This window comes from Barbatula barbatula (genome assembly GCF_947034865.1).
Source record: "Barbatula barbatula genome assembly, chromosome: 2".
Classification (NCBI taxonomy): domain Eukaryota; kingdom Metazoa; phylum Chordata; class Actinopteri; order Cypriniformes; family Nemacheilidae; genus Barbatula; species Barbatula barbatula.
In genome coordinates, this window is record NC_136767.1 from 18018368 (window position 1) to 18046041 (window position 27674).

The 27674-nt window shown below is 42.0% G+C and overlaps 1 protein-coding gene across 1 annotated transcript in view; it reads right to left on the reverse strand.

The window, feature by feature from the left end:
* Nucleotides 1-7522: 7522 nt before the first annotated feature.
* LOC306902591 (neuropeptide FF receptor 2) overlaps nt 7523-27674 on the reverse strand; it is a gene marked incomplete at both ends in the record, with an annotated part of 37343 nt that continues 17191 nt past the window's right edge. Inside the window, one exon of the mRNA XM_079471284.1 lies at nt 7523-7690. Within this exon, the coding sequence (XP_079327410.1) occupies nt 7523-7690 (168 nt within the window). The remainder of the gene's footprint in view (nt 7691-27674) is intronic.

Genomic DNA, 27674 nt, shown 5'->3' on the forward strand with positions numbered 1-27674 from the left:
TAGAAAGATTTGTGAACGCTCTGACATAGATTGACATTTATAGCCTTGGTATTTAATTAACATTAATTTGTGTGCAACTTATTTACAGAAAATGTATAACGTTAATGCACATCATCAGCGTTGCACATCATCAGCGTTGGGCAGTAGCGGGGAAAGTACTACCAAAGTCACTTCATAGAAAGCCTACCACCTTAAGCTAAAAACTTGTAACCGCCAATGCTATCGCCGTGGCTTCAGCTGATTGGACGGAACGCAGGCAAAGAGACTAGATGATATATGATTGGCTGAGGTGCCTCTCGTGATCCATGTTAGCCTTTATGCTGCAATTGTAAGTATTACGGACCCATACATCTCCCTATCATAAGACAATCTTTAGTACAGTGAAAACAAAACATTAACTTGATTACTTTTAAAAGGAGTAATCAATTAATTACAGAGTAACTTGCTCAATGCTGCTCAACAGGAACACCAACAATCTCAGACAACTTGGTGTCTGAGATTTATGTCCCTTTATGCAAACAGTAAAAATATAATTTGGAAACGCGCCACAGCAGTTATCAACACCTCCTGCATTTTGCTTTCGGAAATAAAGTTTACAGGGACTGTGTCATAGCTCATTACCATAAGGTTTGTCCTGATTTCAAATTTCTTCGACGCCCTCAATGGCCAGGACGAGCCCCTGCTCACTGCCTGCTCAATTGAAAATTAATGACTTCTCTTCTTCTCAGAAATAAAACAATTGTTCATCATAAAGTGGATGGGAGTTGTTCTCCATCAAGGATAATATCTTAACGACCATTCTTGTTGTAAATTCCCTATTACTGTTTTATTTTATTGTGAAGGAATTTGTGCTGAATTTAGTGTTTTTTTACATCAGGCACCTCGCTGGGCAGCTAAGGGGTCCTTGGGAACATGCTTAGTTTATTTTCACATTGATGCCTGTTTGCGTTTGTGATAAAGGTGGGTTATAACGATCCGTTAACGATCGCAGATTAGTTCTTCTGATGTGCAAATGAAGCGGCGATATTCGGCACATATTTAAGTTAACGCTATTTTGTAGAGATGTTTATATGATGTTTAATGCGCTAACGGAGTTAAGTTCAAGTTAAAATGTGCTCATTAATTTAGCACACCTCCTTATATATATTATTTATATTTGTTCATTGCAGATACCAGTACAGATAAATGTAAAGGCTCAAACAGTAAACACCGTGCTGTGTAATTTGGAGTGGTAATTCATTCATTCATTAAAGCCACGTCAACTGTTCTACTGTGTCCGTTCTCGCTCTCTATTCGGAGTGTTTGTGTGGATGAGGTGTTCCAGCGAATCCATCTAAAATAACATACAGTCCTAGATCTCCCCAATATTGGTCCTTCGAGCCGGATTACTTCACCCATATCAGCAAAATGGACACAATGCGAGCATCAATTATTACAAGTGAAGCAAGAGGACGTCCACGGCAGTTACCAGCTTACCTCCAGGGCTATCAGGTCAGGCTTCCTCAGTCCCTCATACCTTATACTGCTCCTCATCAGGATGACAACTTAAGTGCCAGTGCACAGCAGTTGCAGTCACTTAGCCTGCAGTCTGGGTCTGCTACTCCAGGTGGCCAACTACTCTCGGCACTCAAGCCCCCACCCTGTCATTTCCCAGCAGCAGCAGTCGATAAGGTGAGCCAGTGGACAACAGCACCACAAGTTAGCACATATCCCAGCTTACCAACGGCATGTGGAAGGCCGCCATCTTCTGCCCTAAGTGAGTGCAGCTGGCAAAGCCACACCTTCACAGACTACTGCCTCAGTGAGCCAGGTTCTCCAGCCTCAACGCGATTAGTACAGGCGAACCCAAGCTTACTGCCAGATATTACAACCAGCAGTCAGCATGCGGCCAGCTGCATTTACTGCCAGCACCACAAGCCCAGAATTATTGTCCCAAGCTATAACCACTAGCCCCAGTCACAGCTATGGCAAAGAGGACATTCTAACCCAGTCCCTTCCAGCAACATTAACATCTATCTCACAGTTTGCAGCGGTCCAGCCAACAGCATCTACGCTGTACCAACCAGCCTATCCAATAATGCATCCCATGACTACATCTATAAACGTCCAGCATAGAGACCCAGCTACACCTATGCCAGTCCAATACCTGCCCAGTTCTACAGCTCCAGCCTATCCAGTATACCAGCCCTCTCCAACTGTGATAACGCCAACATGCCAACCCCTGGCTACACCAGCACCGCACCTGGGGCGTCAACACGCAACTCCATCAGCTATCACTGCACACCAAAGCTACCAGCCAGGTCCGCCATTACAACCTGTATACCAGCCTCCATCTGCTATTAAGGCACGGACCATGATCCAGTCGCAAAGCTACCAGCCAGGTCAGCCATTACAACCTGTTCTACAGCCTCAGCCTCCCTTTGCAGTGCAGCCTGTCTACCAGACGGTGCCCATGATGCCAAGTCTGTCTCTCCAGGCATACAACACTCTCCCACCACAGAACACCATTCCGCAGTCTCCATACAGTTTCCAGCCGCTGAAGCAGCCTGTTCCGGTACCTGAACTGCCAAAGCTGGTCCATGACAGTGAGAGAGAATTCACCGACCTCAAGATGGCACTAGACCACCTGCTTGGCCCTCACACAGAGCTCTCAGAGCACTACAAGTACCGTGTACTTATGGAGCACCTAGTCCTGGATGAAGCTAAGATAATAACTTAGTCCTGCAGACATTATGCCCAACCCTACATGGCTGCTATGGAAGCTTTACAGCGCCAGTATGGACAACCACATCAGCTCGCACAAAGTGAGATTGCTGCAATCTTAAATGCTCCTGATGTTAAATCCGGAGACACCAAAGGCTTCCAGAGTTTCGCTCTCAGTGTTGACCTACTGGTAGGAATGCTCACTTCATTAGAGGGACCAGTGGGATGGAAATAATGTCAACCGGTCATGTCGACAGACTGCTTCGTAAGCTGCCCAAGCACATGAGAGACAGTTTCGTAGAACATCTTCAAACACAAGGCCGTCTCAACACGAGTCGACTCAACCCCTACAGCCTTAGAGACCTCGCTAATTGGCTCAAAGTTAAGGCGGAAGCTCAAAGACTATCTGCAAAAATGGCACAACGCCACCGTCCTGAAGAGCCCCATATCTGCAGGAAAGACAGACACGCTCCGGCTTCCAAGCCCCGAGGGCAGTCTGTGTCCGTTTATCATGGCTCTGACAAACCTAAAGCTGATGACAGCCATCCTGCGGAGGCAGCCCGCTCTAATCCCAAGTACAAGAAGTTATGTCTCTTCTGTAAGAGCACAGAGCACTATCTGTCACAGTGTACTGAAATCGTACAGCGTTCAGCAAATGACGTCAGGAAATGGCTTGAACGTGGTAAGCGCTGTCGTAACTGTGGTCGGACCAGCCACCAACCTGAAGCCTGCACCTTAAAGAAACCATGCAGTGAGTGTCAAGAGATTCATCTGAGCGTTTTACACAACGTTGCCAAGTCATACTCACGTGTCTACCTCATCACTCCACGTGATCAAGCCACAGTCAGCAACTCCAAGCAAGAAAGAAAGGTGAATCTCAAGGTGGTGCCCCTTATAATAAGTCACGGCCACAAGTCACTGAAGACCTATGCAATTCTGGACGATGGGGCTGAACGAACAATACTACTACCAGCTGCTGCCCAACATCTAGGCCTCAAAGGTGAAGCAGAGACCCTCACTCTACGTACTATACGTCAAGATGTCGCCCATCTTGCTGGTGAGTCTGTCTCTTTCTATGTAGCTTCTCAAGCACACCCGAGAGAGCGCCACCTCATAAAAGATGCCTATACAGCAGGCCAACTAGCTCTAGCCGAGCAATCCTACCCTATGGCTTCATTACAGAGACGTTACCGGCATCTACAGGGCCTCCCACTCCCAGACTTCAGTGAAGTGCAACCATTGCTACTAATTGGCGCAGATTGCACACACTTGATCACAGCTAAAGAGCCAGTGAGAGTTGGTTCTAAAGGCAGCCCTACAGCTATCCACACAAGCCTCGACTGGGCACTTCAAGGTCCAGACAGTACGTTTTCTACTTCGGCTTCCTGCTACTTTACCTCCCTCACACCAGCACCAGATGGACTCTACCAACATGTCGAAAGTCTATGGCAACTGGACATCCTTCCGTTCCGAAACGAGAAGCAGGCAGTCCGCTCCCGTCTGGACCAAGAAGCCATAAACACCCTTGAGATGCACACCGAAAGAGTCAAGGTGGGTGACATACTCCGCTACGCCACCCACTCCTACGTGTCAAAGGTGCACCACCACTCAAAGCCACACCTGAAGCAGTTATGCCCCTTCTTCGTGGCACAGAAAGGCGATTACGAAGAGATCCAGCTCTAGCTAAACAGTACGAGGCCGAGATCCAAAAGCTCATCAATGGAGGTTGTCAAGCTCATTGACGACGAGGTAAAGGCATCCAATGAGTCCTGGTTCATACCCCATCACCTCATTCACCATAACGGCAAGCACCATCTTGTGTGGGACTGCTCCTTCACCTACAACGGGCTTGCACTTAATGAACAGCTCCTAGCAGGTCCCACCATCGGTCCATCTCTCATCGGTGGCCTCCTGCGCTTTCATCAGTATGCAGTGGCCATAAGTGGGGATATCCTAGCAATGTCCCACCAGATTCATCTCCTGCCTGATGACCAGCCTCTACTGAGATTCGTTTGGAGGAGCCTGCAACAGGAACAGCAACCTGAGGTCTACCAGTGGTGCGTCCTGCCATTTGGGACAACTAGCAGCCCCTGCAAAAACACGCTAGGGACCATGTGGAAGGCAATGAGGACATCCTGCAGTCCATTTAGCAGTGTTTTTACGCGGACAACTGCTTGCAGAGCCTCTCAACACCTAGGTCAGCAAAGCTTCTTATCGACAAGTTGAGGCAGGTTCTCGCTTTAGGCGGGTTTGAGATTCGGCAATGGGCAAGCAACGTCCAAGCTGTCGTCGCCCATCTACCCTCTACTGCCCGCGCCGAGAGTGCAGAGCAATGGCTGGCAGAGAAAAGCCCCGACCCACAAGAGCCAGCACTGGGCTTACGGTGGTATTGTCCAACTGACCGACTTGGCTTCCGAGTCAAGCCTCCCGAGAGTCAAACGCTCACCATGCGCCATGTCTACAAGGTGCTAGCCCGGCAATACGACCCGCTGGGGATCATCCCCTACACAACGAGAGCTAAAATCCTCGTTCAGAAGCTGTGGGCAAAGAAGAGGAGCTGGGATGACCCGAACCTTCCTCCAGAGATCGTTGAGGCTTGGTCAAGCTTTCTGAACTGGCAAGTGTGTGCATTCCACGAACATACACTCCATTGGAAGCCGCCACTGAAGCTACCGAGTACACTCTTCACGTCTTCTGTGATGCCTCGGAACAGGCGTATGGTTCGGTCGCCTATCTCAGGTCGAGAGTAGCCCCTAAGCACCAACAGTCAATTTCACGTTTAGAGCTCTGCGCAGCTCTGACTGGAGCTCAACTGTCATCCCTCATCCATCGAGAGCTCACTCTAAAAATCACAGAGACTTATCTTTGGACTGACTCAACTACAGTCCTGACCTGGCTGACATCTGAGTCCTGCAGGCTCAAGGTCTTTGTTGGGACCAGGGTCTCCGAGATCCAAGACCTGACTGCTTCACACATCTGGCAGTATGTGGATACAGAAAACAATCCGGCTGACGACTTAACAAGGGGTAAGACCCTAGCCGAACTGGCTGCCCCAAACCAATGGATCCAAGGTCCAGCTTTCCTCCGCTCTCCATCGCGCGGATGGCCTTCAGCTCCAGATTCTGTCAACTCAGCAGATCCCTCTGAGCTCAAGCAGACCATCTTCTGCGGCCTCACGCGAATATGCCCTCCAGACCCAATGCCTGACATTTCACTGTTCAACAACTGGGTGGATCTGGTTAAGGCTACGCACCATTTGCTTCACGAGGCGGCCGCAGACCCATCATCCCCTACTCCTGATTTCCATTGTGCCGAGGCTCACCTGCTGAAGTCCAGCCAAGCAGAGAGCTTTCCTGAAGAAGTCAAGTGCCTGAAGGCAGATAGGCCTGTCTCCCCTAGCAGCAGGCTGAGTTCACTCGCTCCAGAGAAAGACCTAGAGTCTGGCCTTATCCGAGTTGGAGGTCGATTTAGGCGCATTGAATCCGGCCCTACTGACATCCACCCTGTCGTACTTGATCCCAGCCATGCTACCACAAGACTCCTCATCAGAGATGCGGACGCAGGTCTGCTACACCCGGGCTCTGACAGAGTCTTCGCAGAACTCAGGCGGCGGTATTGGATTATACGTGGGAGACATGCTGTGAAAAAACATCAGAGAAGCTGCCCTGAGTGCACCAAATAAAGAGGAAAACCTTCGCTCCCCATGATGGCAGACCTTCCTCCGTCCCGTCTGCGACTCCTAAAGCCCCCATTCTACTCTACAGGAGTGGACTCTATGTCATCAAGGTTGGACGCCGGAACGAGAAGCGATGGGGGGTGATCTTCTGCTGGCTGGTCTCGACACAGACACTTTCCTCCTGGCATTGAGAAGGTTCATAGCACGAAGAGGGACCCCTGCTGAGATTCTCTCAGACCAAGGGACTAATTTTCGAGGGGCTGAGAGAGAGCTTAGAGAGGGGTTCGCAGCTATGGTCCCATATCTACAAGAGAGACTTGCCAAACATCAAATTAAGTTCCGGTTCAACCCACCAGCGGCGCCTCACTTTGGTGGGGTTTGGGAACGTGAAATACAGTCCGTCAAGAAAGCCCTCCAGGTGGTTATCGGTACGCAATCCTTCCATGAAGACGTCCTCCTCACCCTATTGATCGAAGTTGAAAGCATCCTCAATGCTAAGCCCTTGGGCTATGTTTCGTCAGACATAGCTGATCCGGATCCTGTGACGCCTAACCTGCTGCTGATGGGACGGCGGGACGCCTCCTTACCCCAAGTCTCATACGCTCCAGACACTCTCACAAGACGAAGCTGGCGCCACTGTCAGATGATGGTGGACCACTTCTGGGCAGCTAAGGGGTCCTTGGGAACATTATGTTTTGCCTTTCGCGGATGCTTAGTTTATTTTCACATTGATGCCTGTTTGCGTTTGTGATAAAGGTGGGTTATAATGATCCATTAACGATCGCAGATTAGTTATTTTGATGTGCAAATGAAGCGGTGATATTCGGCACATATTTAAGTTAACGCTGTTTTGTAGAGATGTTTATATGATGTTTAATGTGCTAACGGAGTTAAGTTCAAGTTAAAATGTGCTCATTAAGTTAGCACACCTCCTTACATATATTATTTATATTTCTTCATTGCAGATACCAGTACAGATAAATGTAAAGGCTCAAACAGTAAACACTGTGCTGTGTAATTTGGAGTGGTAATTCATTCATTAAAGCCAATTCAACTGTTCTACTGTGTCCGGTCTCGCTCTCTAATCGGAGTGCCTGTGTGGATAAGGTGTTCCAGCGAATCCACCTAAAATAACATACAGTCCTAGATCTCCCCAATAATTCTCCTGTCTCCCACCTCCTGTACTGTGTCCAGAGACATCCCAAGAACTGAGCTTGCCTTCCTGACCAATTTGTCTAATCTCTTCAGCAAAATTGCAGTGGCCCAGATCCGGCTAAAACCTGACACATTCATCACTTTGTTGCATAGCAGCTACACAGAAAATGCATTTAAGAAAAAAAAACTTTAGAAACATAAGAAAAAATAGTACATAAATAAGGAAGTAAAAAACAAATATATATTATTTTATTGAAATAGAAAACAATATGAAATAGATTGTATTATAGAATGCATGGTAGGATTGCAAATATGTAATACATAAGATATACAAACTCAAGAATACTTTACTTTTTAATCTGTTATATTCAGAGCACTCTTAGCTGAAGTATGTGTGTCAAATTTTATACGTACATCAGTGATAGTAGCTATAAAAAAGTCTTTGTAATTGGACAGTTATATTCATAGCATCAGTAAGCAGGTATGTGTATTGAAATATGATCACATAATTAATGTTAACAGATACTTGTAATATTTGAATGCTGCTAAATCATTAGTGACATTAATGTTTTAATGTACCGAGATACTTTCAAAGAAACTAAATCGAGACGTTATTTTGAAGTTCGAATTTCTGAGAGAATAATTAGGATAGCATAATTCCTCTTCAAATAACAAATAAACTAATGTGTTTGCAGCTAATGATTTGCTAAATTACAGTAATAATATTATTATAAATACACACAGTACGTTTATTTACAGCTTACCTTTGCACAGTTTTCCGCCAACATCAGTTCTGCTGCACCCACAGTACTTCCATTTATTCACAAGTGGAATGATCATGTGCATATACTAATTTGTATATACAGTTGAAGTAGAATTTACTTTACAATAACACACTCACAGTACTATACACCCAAAATAGGTATAATACATCCTTATATCAGTAAGGTTTAAATTAATTTAAGCCATCACATTACTCAGATTGCTTGATTTCTGAATTATTAGTCAAAGTTTGGTTCCTCTGATTAATATCTCTTGGTGGCAAGCAGCTATATTTAAGACTGATGATCCAAATAAGCTAAAAAACGTGGGTGTCTTGCCTCGTTTTTTCAACCGGGAACGTGTTTGGAATATAGTGGTTGTTAACTCTCAAGCAAATGCCTTTTTTTAAATTATTTATGGATAAGGGTTTTTGTTTCTTGCAATCACAGGGTAGCAGACACCTGCTCTGCAATTGTCTGTGACTTAAACTTAATTCTTAACCAGCAGGAAGATAATTTCTAAAAATATGTTGAAAAAAAATCGACATTTGATGTTTTATCAATCCACAAACCACACAAGTCTTAAAACCGATTGGTATATGAATAAATGTGTTTTGGGCCATATAATTAAACACTGGAACATGCTATATAAAACTGAAATAGCCTAACATGTTGTGATCCGTTGGGGGCATGGCACAATCCACAACAGATGGCATTAGTCAAAGGAATGCGAGAAGCTCTCTGTCAATATGAGCTTTGAGGTAATCAACCTGGCAGAGTGATCTGTGTAGCTGTCACTATGGCTTTTACTCAGTGCTGTGCTTGGGGCTGTTGAATCTGATAGTTGAGTAAAGTAATGATGTTTGCAATGCGTCCTGCGAATCAGGATGAAAGGATCTCTGTCACTCTTTATCTCTCTCCTTCTTTTGGTTGAATTGCTGTGTCCCCCTTGTCCATAGGCAAACACATACGCCAAACACCGTTTCATAAAATGTATTCAATAAATGTTATTCCATTAATAATATATTAATCTTAATTATAATAAAAAAATATTTATTAGTTTATTGCATCACTGGCATTATTTCACCTTTAAATGTGGTGCTGTTGAATATTGGTCTTATAATGAAATGTGATATGTATAAAAAACAGTTGTTTTAAAAATAACACATTTAACTGAACACATCTCTGTGTTATTTCTTTGGACAACACGTATTTTGTTATTTCAACACAATTTGTGTTAAATAAATAACTCAAAACAGTGTGTTAAAATTAACACATCAATGTTAAGAGTGTACTGTAGTGTATAAAGTCAAACTGTTACAAAAGCAAACTACACTAAGTATGAGCATGCAGAAGATTTTTTTAACTTTCCCTCAGTTTGGCGAAACAAACACATGCCAAATTGGAAAATGTAAATTATTGCCTTTATGCTGTAATTTTTTCCATTAGTAGAAAGGACAAAAGCTGTCTCAGTGTTAATGAAATTTCCATTGATTATTCTAGCTTTGTTTAATTTGTCTTATGGAGCGGTCACACTTTACTTTTCCCTCCATTGACTTCCATTCATACACATGCAAATGTGACCGACTGGAAACGCAAGCCCGCCCAACGATATTTCGCATTTCACTGCATAGCAAAGTTCAAGTTTGGTGAACTCTGACCTGTGAATTCACGTCAGGAAAGACTGGTAGAAGAAACTTAGAAACTATGACATTTTGTATTGTTTTTCAAAAAAAAAAAAAAATATATATATATATATATATATAGAATATTAATGTAGGTGATCTATGGTTAAATTTGATTGTAGTACCTTACAATGATGTGAAGAGTCCATGCAGGTAGTGGACCAGCATCCTTTATTGAATAGATGTTGTTGCTGTCGACTTGAGATGGAGATTCTATCTTTCATGTCATTTTAAGCCTTAACCTACACTTCTTGACACATACTCTTTTCTTTATTCACTGTACATTTGTGTGTGACAGTTTCTTCCTTTGAATTTCTTGCAGTTGTTTGATCAGATCAGGTAACTCCCTTGTATTGAGTGATTTTGTCCTCTCCTCTACATCTGTGTCATCTTAAAAACATATTATAATAATAATTTAAATTATTCACAACAGGAGAGAGCTTCCCTCCAAATATCAGAAAATCCTGAAGTCTATATTTCCACCTGTTGTAACACTAAAAGTTTTTTAGTTACCAATCTGAAACTATGAGACTGACTTATTAATTATCTCTTAATACAGTAGGCACACACGTATAGGATACTCTTACAGGCTCCTTAAAATAAAATACAAATATTAGATATACAGTATAGGCTTTATGTTTCCTTTCTGGATTGTCTTGGATGGGATCCATTAAATAGTTACCTGTAGAAACCTGTAGATGGTTCTTTATCCTTTTAACAATGTAGTGCAATATGGGACAGGTAACCCAAAAATCTAAATTTTGTCATCATTTGTGATGCGTTCTGGGAAAACCCATCGGATGTCATGCAGGGACATTTTCAGGAATATAAAAACGGCCAAGCACTCGGACATGATGCGTGAAGATGATGAGATGTCCCTTGCAGCATCGGAGGGAGTCCTGCTGGCATCAGACCCTGGTGATTCCTTGGAGCCCCCTCCCTCGGGAGGTCGAGCTCAGGAAGAGGCAGACGTCGATATGTCGGCCATGCTCTCTCAGGTCTGCGTGAGCGTGGGGCTGCGGTAGGGCTGAACGATACATCGAATTTTCATCGTCATCGCGATGTGAACTCGCGCAACGAACACATCACAACAGACAGCCTGACACGATGAATAAGGGAAAAGAGTTCCCTTATTCCCTAAGTGCATGTAATAAACATTTGACCTATAACGTTTTGCCCTGAAGACATGGTTGGCTTGTCATGCTATTTCCCGCACCAGAGACCGGTAAGGCAGCGTGGAATAAGCGCCCACAGATCTCCGCAAGAAACTTCAGCACGTTATTGACAAATATACAAATACAAGCCCATTACTATGATGCGCTGTTTGCTGTGACAGATTTAGTCTGAGGACGAACAATGTGATATTTGAGATGTTTAAAACGGAAAATGAACCAAGGAGCAGTTCAGGGAACATCATTTATCTGTCTATTGAGACACCACTGGATCATTTTAAATCCCTTCAAAGCGAGAACAAATTATATGCAAATTATCTTGTTAAATTTTATTTGAAGTTATCTTTACATTGTGTTTTGAACATGCGGAAAAATGTCATTACAGACTAAAATCAACATAGTAACATATTAACACAACCCCTTTCTTTTTGCTTTAAACTCTATAAGTAATAAAATGTTTACTCTTTCATATAGTATGTCACTATCTCGGGGAGAGATCTCAGGGCAGAACCCAAATGCAGGCAGACACAGGGATGAAAGGGTTAAGGGATTTAATGTATAAAAACAGGAACAAAATAAAAGCCCACAATGGGGTAAAAGAACTGGAGGAGGACTTGACCTAACTAAACTAACAAGGAAGATGTACATAAAACAGGATAACTAAAAGCTGGGTAGCACGACCCGATCAGCAGATTCCTGGGCACACGGGGGGCTAATCCCCCTGTCGTTATCAGTACCCTCCTGGGACCTTAACATGGTCCTGGTGGGCCTGCGTAAGGCCTGTTGGAGCCCCTGGAGAACCCGGCCTTTCTCGAAAGATGAAGACGCTTCTCCTGTCGGTGCTCCATCAGGAGGGTAGGGGATCAGCACACACTCTCCGTGTCCAGCGGGTGCCTAGAGTTGGGGTACCCCACGTGGGCTAAACCTCAACCTGGCCACATGCCCAGAGTCCCCATAACCCCCGTGCGGACTAGGTGGTGGGGAACCTGAAGGCACTCCCCCTGGGAGGAAGTCCCAACCCTTTCACTGTCGTGCCCAGTATGCGCCCAGCACCTCTACTCAGACCGAACACAGAGCTCTCGCTCTGAGCAGCTCTTTGTCTGTATCAGGGGATAGCGGGGGGCTGTCTCCAAACAGAGACTGGCGCACTGGATCGTGGACGCCATCCCTTGGCTTACCGATCTCAGACCCCTGCCCACTGTAGTGACGCTCACTCCGCCAGGGTGCAGCCTCCTCGTGGGCATGGGCTCAGAGCGCCTCTCTGGCAGACATCTGCAGAGCTGCGGGTTGGGCTGCGTCCAGCCTATTTTTCCGCACGGGCATCGAACCTGTGTCGGACCAGGTCGGACCTTCTTCCCTCTTCAGGCAAGTAAGCACGCTATTCCAGCCTCCCTACTTCCTCCATTAGACAAAGTATGGCCAAGCACTTGGGGAGTACGAGCCTGGCGGAGCAGCTCGTAATCACGCCCAGTATATGTGAGTTTCCCTCACGAGGTGAACCCTTGTACCTGGGCTAGTGCTCCACACGTAGTGACTCCCCTCCTTGGGTAATCCCGTCTGACGCTTTCTCACTCTTGGTTCCCCTGTCGGCGAACCTCTTACCTCCCCTCCCCTGTGTTGGGCCCGCACTACTACTCCCATGAGTTCTCCCCACAGGTGAGACCGTGTAGGTATTCCACATTTGATCTCCATTCGGCAGATGTGGTCTTCGTAGCGCTTCCCAGTACTCCTTACGGTGTCGAGCGGCCTACTCGCCTCCAGAGTAGCAAGGCCACCGCCTGTGCGGCAGGTAGTAAGAACCTCTCATCGTGGTCACACGAATTGATGTCTTACTACACTACTGGATGGTTACGATTCTCAAGGAAGTTCATTTGTGACTCGCCCAGGCCGGTCAGTGTCGTTCTGCTGTAAATCGTGACGCGGCACAGCACCGTGGAGTTTTCAAGGGTAACCCCATTTTGTCAGTCGTGACACAACGTCGAGAGACTGACAGAAAGGGAACGTCTTGGTTACGTATGTTACCTCGGTTCCTTGATGGTGGGAACAAGACGTTGTGTCCATCATGCCACGAGGACTGCGCCGGCACTCTGCAGCGAACAAGAGTGCCTCTCAAGTTCCTCAGCCCAAAAAGGTGAATGAATGGGCATTCGCCAAGTTCATTGGGCTTTTCAAAGAGTCGGAGATGACTGGTTCTCAAGTCAAACCCCATTCTGTCAGTCTCGACACCAGGGAACCGAGGTTACATACCTAACCAAGACGTTATCATACGATACATAAAATTATAAAAAACGTGAATCCAAGTAAAGAAATAAAGCTTTACTGTAAGCTAAAACATATAGTAGCATAACAGCGTCACTGTTTGTAAACGCAAAGCAAGATATTTGGAAGAATTTCAGTAACCGAGTAGATTCCGAGCAGATTTTGCCCCCCATTGACTCCCATAGTATTTATTTTGCTTCAAACCTGTATAAATGTCTTTGTTCTTCAAAACACAAAGGAAGATATTTGGAGGAATGTCAGTAACCAAACAAATCTCTACCCCATTTACTGCCAAAGTAGAGAAAATAAATACTATGGATCCAGTAGACTATTTTGACTCACCTCAGCTAATGCGAAGTTCTGTTCAAGCTCTGACTGTTTCTAATTGCAGCTCGCTTTGCAGCGATAGATGGCTAATCAAATTAAGGAAGCCGAGCGAGCATTACTGTTCAATCAAATGAAAGAAGGCGTGAGTTGCTTTTGACAGAAGCCCAGCTCGAGGTCAATTTAACTGTTAAGAGTGCAAAGAAGGTAGCGAAATGTTTTATCATAGAAATATCAGGGGTAGCGTCTAAAAACATGTGCAAAACACTGGCAGCGTCACGTTCTAAATCTTTCCACGGCTCTCAGCAGTTTGTGTGCCCGTGGTGTCGTTTAATGTGGGCGTGCTTGACCCGCTTTACATTAGGGAAACAACCTAATGTAAAATCCAGTCATGTTAACTACAAAACGCAGAAAACATTTAAACGTTTCAGGTAATGTCAATGTGACGAGACAAAAACCTCACCTGACCTTCACTAGTTCATGCTAAAGCACATGGCTTACTCAGATGTGTTTAGGTTTTGAATAAAACAGCTGTAATGTTTGCAAATATTTCAAATGCATAACGTCTCAATGAGTTCTCGTTCTATAATTCTGTTTCTATGTTCTTTAAATGTTACCTTATTAAAAAAAACAAGTATCTACAACTTTTTTTATTTGATGTCTATGTTATTACTCAGAAAGGGATAGTTCACTCAAAACTGCATTCTGTTATCACTCGTTTTCCTTTATGTCATTTCATACCCAAATGCTCTTTCGTGAAACATAGATTGTATAATATTTGTATAAAAGTATGGACCATGAGTTTACTTTTTACTGATGCTGACAATCATCCAAAGACAGACATAGTTGTAAGATTTGTTATCGAATTTTCACTCTAAAAGTCTTGGTATACCCACGTTTCCAGACACCACTCGTTGCACAGACTAGTCAACATTAATACTCTGGCGTGACATTTAATGCTTGATGTCAACTAGTCGTGGGTAATGTGATCTTTTTTACACTGTACCTTTAAGAAGACGGCTGACTGTTCCAAGGACCTGCAAGTGGGACGGGTGTCATTCCCATCAGGTTCAGCAGGATTCGGTCACACTCCAGGCAATAATATACTGTATGTTATCTTGTCCTGCTTCCACATGCATCATTGTAGAGGACGCTGTTTTAGTCTATACTCTGTACTCTCTACCTGTGTATCACAGTAGAGCTTTCCCTGCTGCGTCGGGATCAAATGCAACCAGGACAAACTATCGGTAGGGGTTATTGTTAAAATTTTCGTTATCGGTGCTGATTAATCAGCAAAAACGAAGAATCAGTCAACCTCCACGTCATTCATAATGTGTCCTGTTTTTGTCTGCTGTGATAAAGCGTCTGCTGCATTAGGCTAATAAACATATTGATGTTGTTCTTTAGTCATAGTTGTCACAAACAAACTTGAGACATTTTACTGTTGTTTTACATCTATTAGTGCTCACAACACTTTCAGATGACTGTTGTAAATGAAAGGGAAGTTTGTTCTGTACACAAGCTAAAAATGGTTGGGTGCTGTATAGGGATGTAACAATATTATCAACATTGTGTTACTGGAATAGCAAAGTTGTCTCAATATTATCATGGTCACATGACTGTATGGAATAAAAGGTCTTCCAGGCCTAACATAGAGAATGTTAGAAAAATAATAGATGTTACCTTTGGCACGGTCCACCGGGTGCAATTATTTTATCTTATAAAAGGGATTTTTAGGTAATTTGACTCATCTCATACCAGGCGCTCCAGATATGAGATGAAAGGTGGGCCAAGTGATTTTCCAGGTGGGCAGAGGGAGGGTAACTTAATATTTATTTTTTACTATAAACAAACTATTTACAAAATAACTATTTAGCTTTTTTAATTTTTCTTACATCTAGCATTAATGTTGTATTTTTTAATTACAGTCTTATGCATTTATATAGCCTACTTATTTTTTTAATTTACATTTATTTTACGTTTTAGAATTTAGTAACTTTAGATTTGATGAAGACATAAAAAGAGCTATTCAGATCACTACAACATTCACAGCACTAACTTTGCTCATTTTAGAGAATTTTGTCACAACCTCACACATTTCCAGTACATGTGTTATTGCTTTTTCACATGTTTTTTTCCCCTCATGAAGAATTGTTCGGCGGAATGGTGTCAGAACGATCACCCGTCGGATGAACCACTAATATTTGATGTAATGGGTGTAACAATTATCATGTCTCATTTGTGGTGCGGGTCGGGAAATAATACGCGCGGGCAGAACGCGGATCCAGTAGCCAAGACTATTTCGACTCATCTCAGCTAATGCAAAGTTCTGTTCAAGCTCTGTCTGAAAAACTTGTTTCTAATTGCAGCTCGCTTTGCAACATTAAGCATTGTTCCCAATCACGTGCAACTGATGATGGACAGCAGCCAGCTATAGTGAGAACTCAATATATTATCACAATATAATTAAACTTTTAGCTCATCATGCTCCCTTTTCTGCATTAACCTTTATTTACCCTTGATAGTAGCTTAGCTTTTAGCGGCTTTGGTATGGACACTATTGTTAATTTCACATGACAATAACTAAATATGCTATTTTAACAAATTTTGCATTAATCAAAACACATTTCATAAATCACTAATCAAATATAGAATATCTCCTATATTAGCTAACAATATTTTAGTGGATTCACTCTTGGTTGTCTCTCCCGAAACGCTGCCATATTGAGTTACGACATGCAATGCGCGAATGTAAAAATGCATTAAGCAGGATCTTCCTAATATTTTGTCATTGTCGTGTGAGAAAATAAATGGTTTTGTCTGCATCATGCAGATGCATCGCAGGTGCGGTTCGGGGTGCGGCATTTTTGTCCAACGGGTAGGGTCGGGTATGGAATTAAATTAGTGCTGCTGTCGGATGTCGGTTTGGGTGTTCTTTTATTTACTGCAGGTTTATCAAACAGGTAACAGCAAACAACCCGTGCAGGACTGAGAGAGAAAGTCTGTTCATTGCGGTGGGAAATTTTTTTCACAGCATGATACTGATAAGGTGGCCCCCCTGTGGGGCCGGGCCTGTTTCATACTATAACTCATACCTCTAAGCCAGAGGTACTCAATAGGCGGACCGCGGTCCGGATCCGGACCCAGACGCAATACAATTTGGACCGAAGCCAAAATCAACATTATAATTTAGTCATGATCCAAGCGAGTTTTCATTGGTGCGTGATTTCACGCCTTTATTGTTTTACTTTTAGATGTGGTTTATCTATCTTCTGTGTCCAATCCAAAGATCCAATTGAGCTGTAATAACTGTAATCCAAATGACAACTCACTAACTCAACGTTGGCCGCAACCGGATCATTTTACAGACTCGGATCTTTGAATCTCGTTCAGGAAAATGAACGAATCTTTTTTCGAGTAATTTCGTTTATTTGTTCATTTCAGCAGCATAATATAAATAAAATGTCATGTTAAATAGGCCAACACATCTAGTACTCACGAAAATGTTGATTATTTTGGAAAAAATAAATTGATTAGTTGGGTCTAACTTAAGTTCAGGTTTCATATGAAAGATTCGTTCAAAATGAACGAATCGTTCATGAGCAACACATCACTGTGTGTGTAATTAGCAACAACGCAGTTGCTAATCCATCTGATAACGGTACGTGTTTCCTTGCTAGCGAAGATCATGGCGTGCTCAAAACCTGAAAAAAGGAGAAAAGTCGATTCTGAAAATCACGAATTTAAATCAGAGTGGACTGACAGTTATGCATTTGTGTTGCCGGTGGGGAGCACAAAACCAATGTGTTTAATTTGCAACGAGACGGTTGCAGTTGTCAAGAGTGGTAACGTGAAACGTCCCTGTCATGATTCTGCTGCATCATGTCATGTTTCTCTTGGTTTAGTGGCAGGATCATGACAGAACCTCATGTTAAATGTGGAGAGAGACAATTATTGTTCTTATGGCCTTCCATACTCTCTCCGGTCTCGTCATTGTTCCCATCCTCTTGTTACCTCGTTATTGATTAATGCCTACACCTGTTTCCCTCTTGATTTGCTCCCTTATTTAATGCCCTTGTGTCTTCTGTCTTGTGCTGGTTCATTGTGGTTTGTGTGGTGAGTTCCTGTGTTATGTTAGTTTAGTTATTTGTAGTTCATGTCAAAAGTTAATTTAAGTGTAGTTAGTTTTAGTCTTGTCATGTTATTATATTGTCATGTTTTGTTATGTTACCCCCACGTGGGTCTTTGTTTTATTATTTATTAAATTATCTGTTAACCCCTTACCCGCTGTCTGCACCTGGGTCCTCTGTCCTTGTCTCACCACTCGAGACATGACAGTCCCTATGACTCAAAGCATGGACACTTTGACAACAATTACCCCCCTAAATCTGAGGTAAGGGCCAGAAAAATCAAACAACTGCAATCATTATATCAAGCAACATGCAGTGTAATAGTTAGATCAGCCACCCAACAAGAGCGTGCAACTGAAGCCTCATTGAGAGTGGCATGGGTCTTAGGAAAGCAACCATTCTCTGACTCAGAGATTGTGAAGGAATGCATGAATGAAATAGCAAATGCCCTGTTTGAGGGAACTCAAAAAGATGACCTCATACAAAAAATAAACCAAATATCTTTTTCTGACTCCACTGCTGTAAAGCGAACTGAAGTCCTTGCTGATGATTTGCTTGACCAAATGAAGTCTGCAATAAAAAAGGCTAAATGCATTTCATTGGCTTTGGATGAATCCACAGACAACGCACAACTTCTGGTGTTTGTCAGATTTTTTGATGAAGAGAAGGGAGAATTCTGTGAAGATGTGTTAGGCCTCACAGCCCTCCATGGACACACAAGAGGGGATAATATTAATGAAGCACTAGTGCAGATGTTGAGAGACAGAGAGATAGATCTTAAGAATGTTATTTCCATTGCTACTGATGGCGCTCCTTGTATGACTGGAGGAGAAAGGGGATTAGTGGCACGCTTGAGAGCTCATCACCCTGACCTCATTGCATTTCATTGCATTATTTATCAGATGGTTTTGTGTGCCAGTCTTGAAGAAAAGTATGCATAGGTCATGACAACAGTAATGAGACTGGTGAACGTTTTGAGGGCATCATCTGCTCTGCAGCATCGCTTGTTGCGCTCATTCCTAATAGAGGTGAATGCAGAATTTGATGATTTGCTCCTCCACAACAATGTCCGTTGGCTTAGTAAAGGGAAGGTACTGGAGCGCTTTTGGACATTACGGAAAGAGTTGGAAACCTTTCTGTTGGATCAGAAGAGTGCAAAAGCAAAACCATTTGTGGAATTCAAGCAAAATGAAGAAAAAATGGAAATTGTTGCATTTCTCTCTGACATTACCGCCCATCTCAATGATCTGGGGCCTCATTTATAAAACTGTGCGTAGGAACCTTACTAAAAGTGTACTTACGCACAAAAGCCAAAAATGGCGTACGAAAAAAAAATCAGATTTATAAAATCGTGCGTACGCGCACCTGCACGTAATTTTCACTTTATAAATCACAGCCTGCCTGATAATTCCTGGACAAGCTGAATGAAAATTTCCAAATTCGATTTGGAGATTTCCCTCTGGGGAAACAGGTTTTACTATGCATGGAAAATCCATTCCTTGTCAAAAAAAAAATCGCAGAATTTTCAACTGAAGCCCTGAAAATCTGCCCATGGGCTAGTGCTGCTTCTCTTCAATCAGAGCTAATTGAGCTTCAGGCAAACCTTGCACTGCAGGAGTCTCTCTGTGACCCTACCACCTTCTGGACTAAGATGGTCTCTGCAGCAGGTGTCCCTTTCTTGCAGAAGATGGCCCTTCAAATTCTCACCATGTTTCCCTCAACATACTGTTGTGAGTCTGCTTTTTCAACCATGAACATGGTGAAAAACAAATACAGGAACAACCTCAGTAATGAACACTTACATCAGTGCCTCCGCCTGGCCCTCACACCTTTTATGCCAAAGTTTAAAGAACTGGTGGCACAAAAAAGGTGTCACTTTTCACACACCACATCACCTTTTGTACATAGTTGAACGGATTTACCGCCTTTTTTGTTAGAGTTCTCTTTTTGGATTTTGACCATCACTGTTCAAGGAAAATTTGGTGAGTGGACCTTTTAGGTTTCTAATTGAGTACCCCTGCTCTAAGCAATGGTTATGCATAGAGGGTAAAGAAAAGAAGAGGCACGAATCCAAGTCATCATTTGTCATTTTAAATATTGCAATAAGCATGGTACAGTAGAGTTGAGCAGTGGACTTTGTACCGAGGTATTATGGTACAGTTAGATTTTGATATCGTTACATCCCTGCTACTGTAGAAATCCACCTGCTGCTCTTTTACTGCATAGCCCCGCTACCACCGACCTCATGTTTTAAAATAGTGCTGGATGGGTATTAACTGCCTGAAATGTTTGTTTGCCACAGACGAGTTAATTAAGAGTCAGAAGAGCAGAATAACAGAGTGGTATCTACTGCATTAAATGAACCAAACTTTTAAAATCAAGCGCTCAAGCTATGGAATGAACGTTAACTGAAAACGGTTGAGATGCTAACAGATTTTTTTCTTGAAAAGTAAATAAATTAATACATTTTCAACAGAAACCTGTCAATTACAAGTAAGAAAAGTGTCAACATCATTTTTGAGTATTATTTGTGTGATTTGAGTGACTAAACATACCTGAAAACTCCTGGTGCTGCCTGTTTCCATGGTAACTCCCTCCGCTCCAGTGTTTGAATACCACACGAATGTTCAGCTCGCAACGAACACCCATTAATACACGTCAAAGTCACACAGCATTTAGGATACAAACTGTATTCAAATACTACATAAACTACATAAACAATTAAATCTAAGAAAATTATCATTAGATTGCAAATTAATGTGGCATATTTATTTGACTGAAAAAATGCTTTTTATACTAAAATTAGAATTTGTTAAATAACGATAAGCCTACTATTATATTAAATAACTATTTAGCCGGTATATTCCATTCCTAAAGTGACCATAAAATCAAACAGGAAAACTATAAGTGTTATACACAATGTTGCAATGATTATTATAAATGATTTATCGTTGCACTAAATTAATTTGCACATCTCTACATGACGTCAGCAACAAAAAGAGGTAGGCCTATAATGACTGCCCAATGGCCAGGCATTTTTAGCCTTTCCCTCCAGGCCCAACTTACAACACACCAATTAAAAAGGGGCGGCAAAAGCTTGCAGATCGACAGGATTTTGACATTGATCGGCTTGTCCACAGTTTGCCGTTGAATCTGGACTGGCCAAAAACCGCCGGTGGACCGCCAGGACATTGTTTGCTGGGTATAGTGTTTTAACTTCACTATAGTATAGACCGTTTGCACGCGTCTGACAGTTAACTTCCGGTTTGTGTTTGACTAGTGTCTAATATTATAACAATTATATGTTATTAAATTTATGTTAATTTTAATTTGTATTATTATTTTACTGTATAATAATTGTATTAAAAAACGATTTGTTGAATATTGTTTTATGTTCATGTTATTAAATAAACTAGTTCGGTTGCATTTAAAACCATATGATACATTGACATTTAGCGGTTGAGCTTGGTATCAAAGTCTTAATTCAAAATAATAGAGAGACAAGTAGAGGTCTTCTCGGGTCCAAATATCTTTACCCGACCCGAAATGACCCGAATCACTTTTTACCCGAACCCGAGACAGACCCGATAACGTTTTTATTTTAAAGCCCCGACCCGAGACAGACCCGATAACGTTAGACCCGAGTCCGACCCATCGTATATGTTTTTTAAACCCGACTAGACCTGAATGTAAACCGACGTGTATTAATGAAATTGATATGGCAATGAACACGTTGATCCTCTTGTTTTGCTCTGGCAAATTGCGCAAACTGAGGCTAAATGGGTTGTGAATCAAATCTAAATAAGTGACGACATGGCAACCACTCGCGCGAACATTCTGTCTCAACAATGTGTCCCAAACCGCGTAGTACTGAAATGTGCGCGTCTTTTAATATCTACTTCTGGTCGCCTGGTGCAAGTATGTTTTTCCTGAATACGATGGTAACTACATCGAGTGCAAACCCCTGCAGCGTTGGAAACTTCGGGATTGCAATTCTAAGGTGATTTCAGATCATCGCGACTTTCAGAAGATTTGCGTGGCTTTCAACCGATCGGCTGAGGGTTGGAGGAGAGTTGGTAACTACACGCACACACACAAGTGACGCGCTGTTATTGTACAGGATAGTTCGGGTCTTCCTCGGGTCAATTAAGCAAAACTATTTTTACTTTATATTACCCGAGACCCGAAGACACTAATAATATACCCGACCCGTGTCCGAAGCTCCCGTGAATCTTTTAGACCCGAACCCGCTCGGGTCTCGGGCCGGACCTCGGGTTTTCGGATCTAAGTGGACCCGTGAAGACCTCTAGAGACAAGTTTAGCCAAGTAACGGTCCGTATCGGTTTCTTTAGATTTTTCTCAGAAATATTCTACAGGCTCTCTATCAGCCCCGGATTGGCTAATCGGGAGCACCGGGAACACTAATTCTTAAAGAAAATAGATTCTGATACTGTCCGGCTATTTACTGTTCTAATAAATCTTCACTGTGAAGCATAACTTAGGCTACTGTATTTTCACTGAATGACAATGAATTCAAGGCTGTAGAGAACAGTGCGCTATTGCAGACTTAGGTTTTAATTATCATTATTTTAATATAGTCAGTCGTAAACTAAAGTGGGCCGGTCTAAGGCATGAAACTCCAGGGCTGAAAATGAGTCCCAATCCGGCCCTGCTCTCTATTGTTTCTGTATGTGTACAGGAAATTCAGTTGGGGCGCAGTAACAATGGTTTATGTTGTTAAGATGAAACCGTCTATACCATAGTAATAACTACAGTTCATCAATTTACTGCAAGGGCACTGCAATTTTCTATAGTAAATATACAACAGTATTTTTCATGTTCAAGTTATCAGGACTTTTATTTTGACGGGTCGTCGGGAAGGCGCATGAGGTTTAGTTTGTTTGATGATAGCTTCAGATAGAGAGTAAATGTTTGTAAAATATTCTTTCAGAACAACTCAGGAGATGAAGTTTATGTGTTTAAATCCTCATACAGTTGGGCTAGGAACTGGGGGGAGTGCAGTCGCTATATTTGCTTTGTTGTAGGTTGTGCTAAAGCAAAGTCCTAGTGGTCTATTTTAATATAAAAAAACTACTGACAACAAAATGTAACAACTCAAATAAATTTATCATGAGCAGAAGGACTTCTTTTTGTGCCATTCATACTAGAACTGATTCTAAATAATCTTTCCAATTAAAACATGATTCCTTATGAAATGTTGTTAACCTTGCTGATTTTTAATGCTAAATGTAGATACAATATGTTATATAGTCTGTCACAAACCTACATGTATATAGCAAACAGAAATCTGACTGACAGCTAAAAATACGTTTATAAGGCTACTGCTACATTTTTGTTTACTTAAGCATTAGAGTAAAAATGTCAATTTATTTACCTGCCCTTGGTGTCTGCAGGTCTTCATAAGAAAAGACGGAGAAGCAGCGCTCTTGGAGCGGAAAGGGTTCAAATGAAGCATGTTTGATGCTAAATAAAGATATTGGAAGATAACGTCAAAATATAATAAACATAAATGAAACTTACACATTGGCAACAGATTTAGAAGGGGAGAAGGCACTTTGCAGACGTACACCCAGCCGGCCGTCGCAAAAGTGTTGGGTGTAGCCCAACCCGTAACTTCTACGGATGTCTGCCAGAGAGGCGCCCTGATCCAGTGCACATGAGGAGGCTACACCCCCGGATGGAGCTCTCACTGCCAGTAGGCACGGGAGAAAAGTGATGGAGTCCACAACCCAGTGCGCCAATCTCTGTTTGGGCACAGCTCTCCCTGTGCTGTGCTCCAAAACAGACAAAGAGCTGCGCAGAGCTACCGACGCTCTGCATGCGGACTCAAGTTTAAATTAATAAACAAATGAATCAGTAAATGAATTATACAACAGAAATAAGAAAAAATTCTCATGTTCTCACTCCCCATCAGTCCTCTAGTGATGAGTATGAGACATCATGGTGTATAGGAGTGTCAGACTTTTGCATCAAAGTCAGACTGATCAGCAGTTTGCTGTGTTTACGAATATGTGAGCAGTGGAAGTGGACCCTTATGAAAAGGAACCGTGGACTATAATGAATCAAAGCAGGACCTGTATGCAGGATAAAATAGGGATTAAATAAATCCTAAGAATGAACAATGATCTAGAAACATGAATAAAATGACCAACAAAAACACAGGAAACACATATACACTATTTGTACACTTGGACTAACAAAACACCTTAAAGCACTAAAGAATGAACCAGAAATCGTGTGTCATGCCAGCTTTCTTTGATAGAGCATTGTGGTCAACCTCAATCCCTGACCTCACTTGCTATTGTAGTTAAACCACTAGCACAAATTTCACTAAAGGGTAGTTGAGTGGTAGGAAGTTGTTGTCAGGAACCGTGACAGAGAACCCAAGTGCAGGCAGCAAAACGGAGATGAAGGGGTTGAACAAGGACTTTAATATATACAGAAAACAGGAACAAAACAAAAACCCACGAGGGGGTGACAAAACAGGGTACACAATAAACTGAACTAACTAAAGACTAAACACTTGACAAGAATTACAACTACAAAACACCTAGACTAACAGAACACTCACACTGACACTGACACTGACACTGACACTGACACTGACACTGACACTGACTAGACTAACAACTCAAAGACATGGCATAGCATTAAGCAAGAAACAGTAAAGCATACCAGTACAACGAACGAGCACAAGACAATAGACAATAGACAAGAGGGCATTAAATAGGGGAACAAACACAGGATAATTACTAAGGGGCAGGTGAAGGTAATGAAACACTAATGGGAAGGCTAACGAGACAAAAGTGCGGGAAACACTGACGAGACACGAGAAAGCACATGGCAGGTCAGAATCAAAACAAAGCCATGTCTTTCTCACACAAAACCTAAGGCTATGCCATGACTCCGCTGCAAGACCAAGAATAAACATGACATGATAGCGGAATCATGACAGTTTTGGCCTAATTTGTGGGTGGGACATGTCCACACTACCTTTTGAAAGGATTTAACAATTGTTTGCTGAAGGTGTGTGTTGTTCAGGGGCCAATAACCTCTAAAACCCATGGAAAATGCAGTATGCGCCACTTTCTCACCATGTCCAGTTGCTCATACTCGAGGTATATTTAGGGAAGACATAGAGCCGAAACTCCAGTTGCGTGCATCATCCGCGCTCTCTGCCCTGTTTTGTGCATCCGGTGTCCAAGCACAAAAATGCGTAAACCAATGAACATGAGCCATTTTAGTCATAGGAATAAACTGTTTTTAAGTGTAATGCGCTGCTAATAATGTTATTAATTATGCATATTTAAAATACTGTAATGAATCCCTTCGTGTTGCGGTTTGTCTGTATTCTGTAGTGGACAGTTGGCTACTGTCATGAAACAGAACCCAAGTGCAGACAGCTTTTAACAAAAATAAATTTTATTGGACAAAATATAACTCAAAATCCCTCGAGGGGGAAAACAAGAACAAAATACTTTTACATAACAAGACATAACACTTAACTGAAAGAGACCAGTCGAAACAGGACAAGAAAGGGATGAAGACAAACGATCCCGCACAGGACAGCAAACAAGGCAAAGGGAAGCAACTAAGGAGAGGTAACGAGCAAGAAATAATGATGGGCTAATGAATAAGGAAACAAGGGGGCGGGGCTAAGACAAGACATGGGCCTGTCATGATCCTGTCAGCCTGAACTAGAAAAACAACTACAAAGAGGCTGGTTCACCACAGGCTACAGTATGTAAGGAATAATTGACAACAGACCATTCAATTATTCGAAAGTTGACGGTTACCACACCACAGGACATTGTTCAAATGTTTAATTTTAATGTTTGTCATGTTATCGTCTGCGCACCTGCGTGTTTGCAGTAATGTGACAGAAAGCCAGTGATACAAATATAATTTATTCCTGTTTTTGTTTGTACAGCAGTAAAATAAAAAGCATGCAAACACTTGAAAGAGTAGGTCTATTTATTTATATTTGTTATAAGCAGGATGGAGAGGAAAACGAACCAGTAGGGTCTCCGTTTTTATTAAATCATACTGTTTTTCTATTTAGTTATTTTATTTATTCGATCTCAGTATATGTATTTCTGTATTATTTTTTAAATGCTTTGTTCATTGAAAAAAAACTGTACACACGTTTCCATTAACAGTCAAGTTTGACACTATAAACGTCAGACCAAGCGCAGGGTGCTGTGTGAGGTAGGCCTGGTAAACGATTCCTCAATTCCAATCCATTAAAGGAATCGACTCCTCATTGAGAGCCTTCATGAGCACAGGCTTTGCCCCTTAGCTGATGTCATTTGGCATTTAAATCACATTAGTTTCTTGTCTAAAAGAAAAAACTGATGGATAAGGTCTAGAGCTGTGCAATTAAATAAAATATTCTGCATTCACAAAAAAATGCTTTGTTTGTACACACAATGCAGATATAATTACATTTAATTATACATTTTACATTTAACAAATCATTTAAGCACGTTTTCTTTTCAGACGGACTGTAAACGGACCGTCTTCTCTTACTCTCTACTGATGAGCTCAGTATGTGTGTGAAGAGAATTACATATAATGTAAATGCACATTCTCACAACATTTTTACTTGTATGTCTGTTTAAAGCTGGACAGAACTTTTGCAATTCCCTGCATTTAACAGTAATATTAAGGATCAAAGAGCCCTAGTGTGAGGTGATGGCCTGTATGCTACACTATAACCTTCCTATTTATTCAACTTGGCGCCGTGATATGGAACTGTAATGCGGTTGGCAGACCAGGAACAGCTTCACTCGTGTGCATACCTAAACAACGTTTGTCAAACATCAGATTGACGCATTCAACAGCCCCGTGGTATAGAAAACGTTATTCAGTTAAACTTGGCACAGTGATATGAAACACCCTTAGAAAGTATGCCAGACAATCACAATGAGGCATTCAATTAATGTTTCTTTAAACAAAACTTAAATTGTCTGTGCACCTAATTGTATTACTGTGCTCCAACATAATAAAGAAAAAAGAAGCACAAGTGCTCCTAAAAATTTTTATTACTGTAGAGCCCTGTATAGGCAATAGTGAATGAGTGAGCAAAACTCAGATGCAGCTATGGAAAGCCTACAATCTTTAACCAAAAAAGCGTAACAGCTAATGCTAATGCACTGGCTTCGGCAGAATGCTGGAAAGAACTGAAGATACTATTTTTTTAATAGATGTCAATGGGTTTTGTTAGCTGTTACAGGTTTTTCCAATTGGAAGTATTACAGACCCTCCCATCTCTCTATAATAATAGTATTTCTGGCGCTCTAATTTTTATCAAAATTTAAGCTTAGAAAACCAAAGTTATGATACAGCTCATGTCAGGTTTAATTAATGATCAGAAATATGCTATTCAATTTTTAGTTTTGACAGCAATTATTGAAATATTTGCCTTTTGCTTCCCAGAGGTCTTGCAAACATGGCCATAAACAGACTCTGCTAAATCCTTCTAGAAACACCAATTGCTTTTTCCTCTGCTTATGAACAATTTGGTTTGAAAAATAACATATTTACATTTAGTCATTTAGCAGATGCTCTTATCCAAAGCGACTTACACAGAGTTCGGAGAGCAATAAGCGATATGTCATAAAAGAGCAATAGTACATTAGGTGCTAATACAAAGTTACTTGTTTCAACAAAAGCTAGACCACTACCTGTTGAGAGAAGAGAGAGAGTCAGTGTACTTTTTATTTTTCATTTGTCTGTCAAGTATTCACAGAAGAGATGGGTTTTAAGTAGATTTTTGAAGGTTGTGA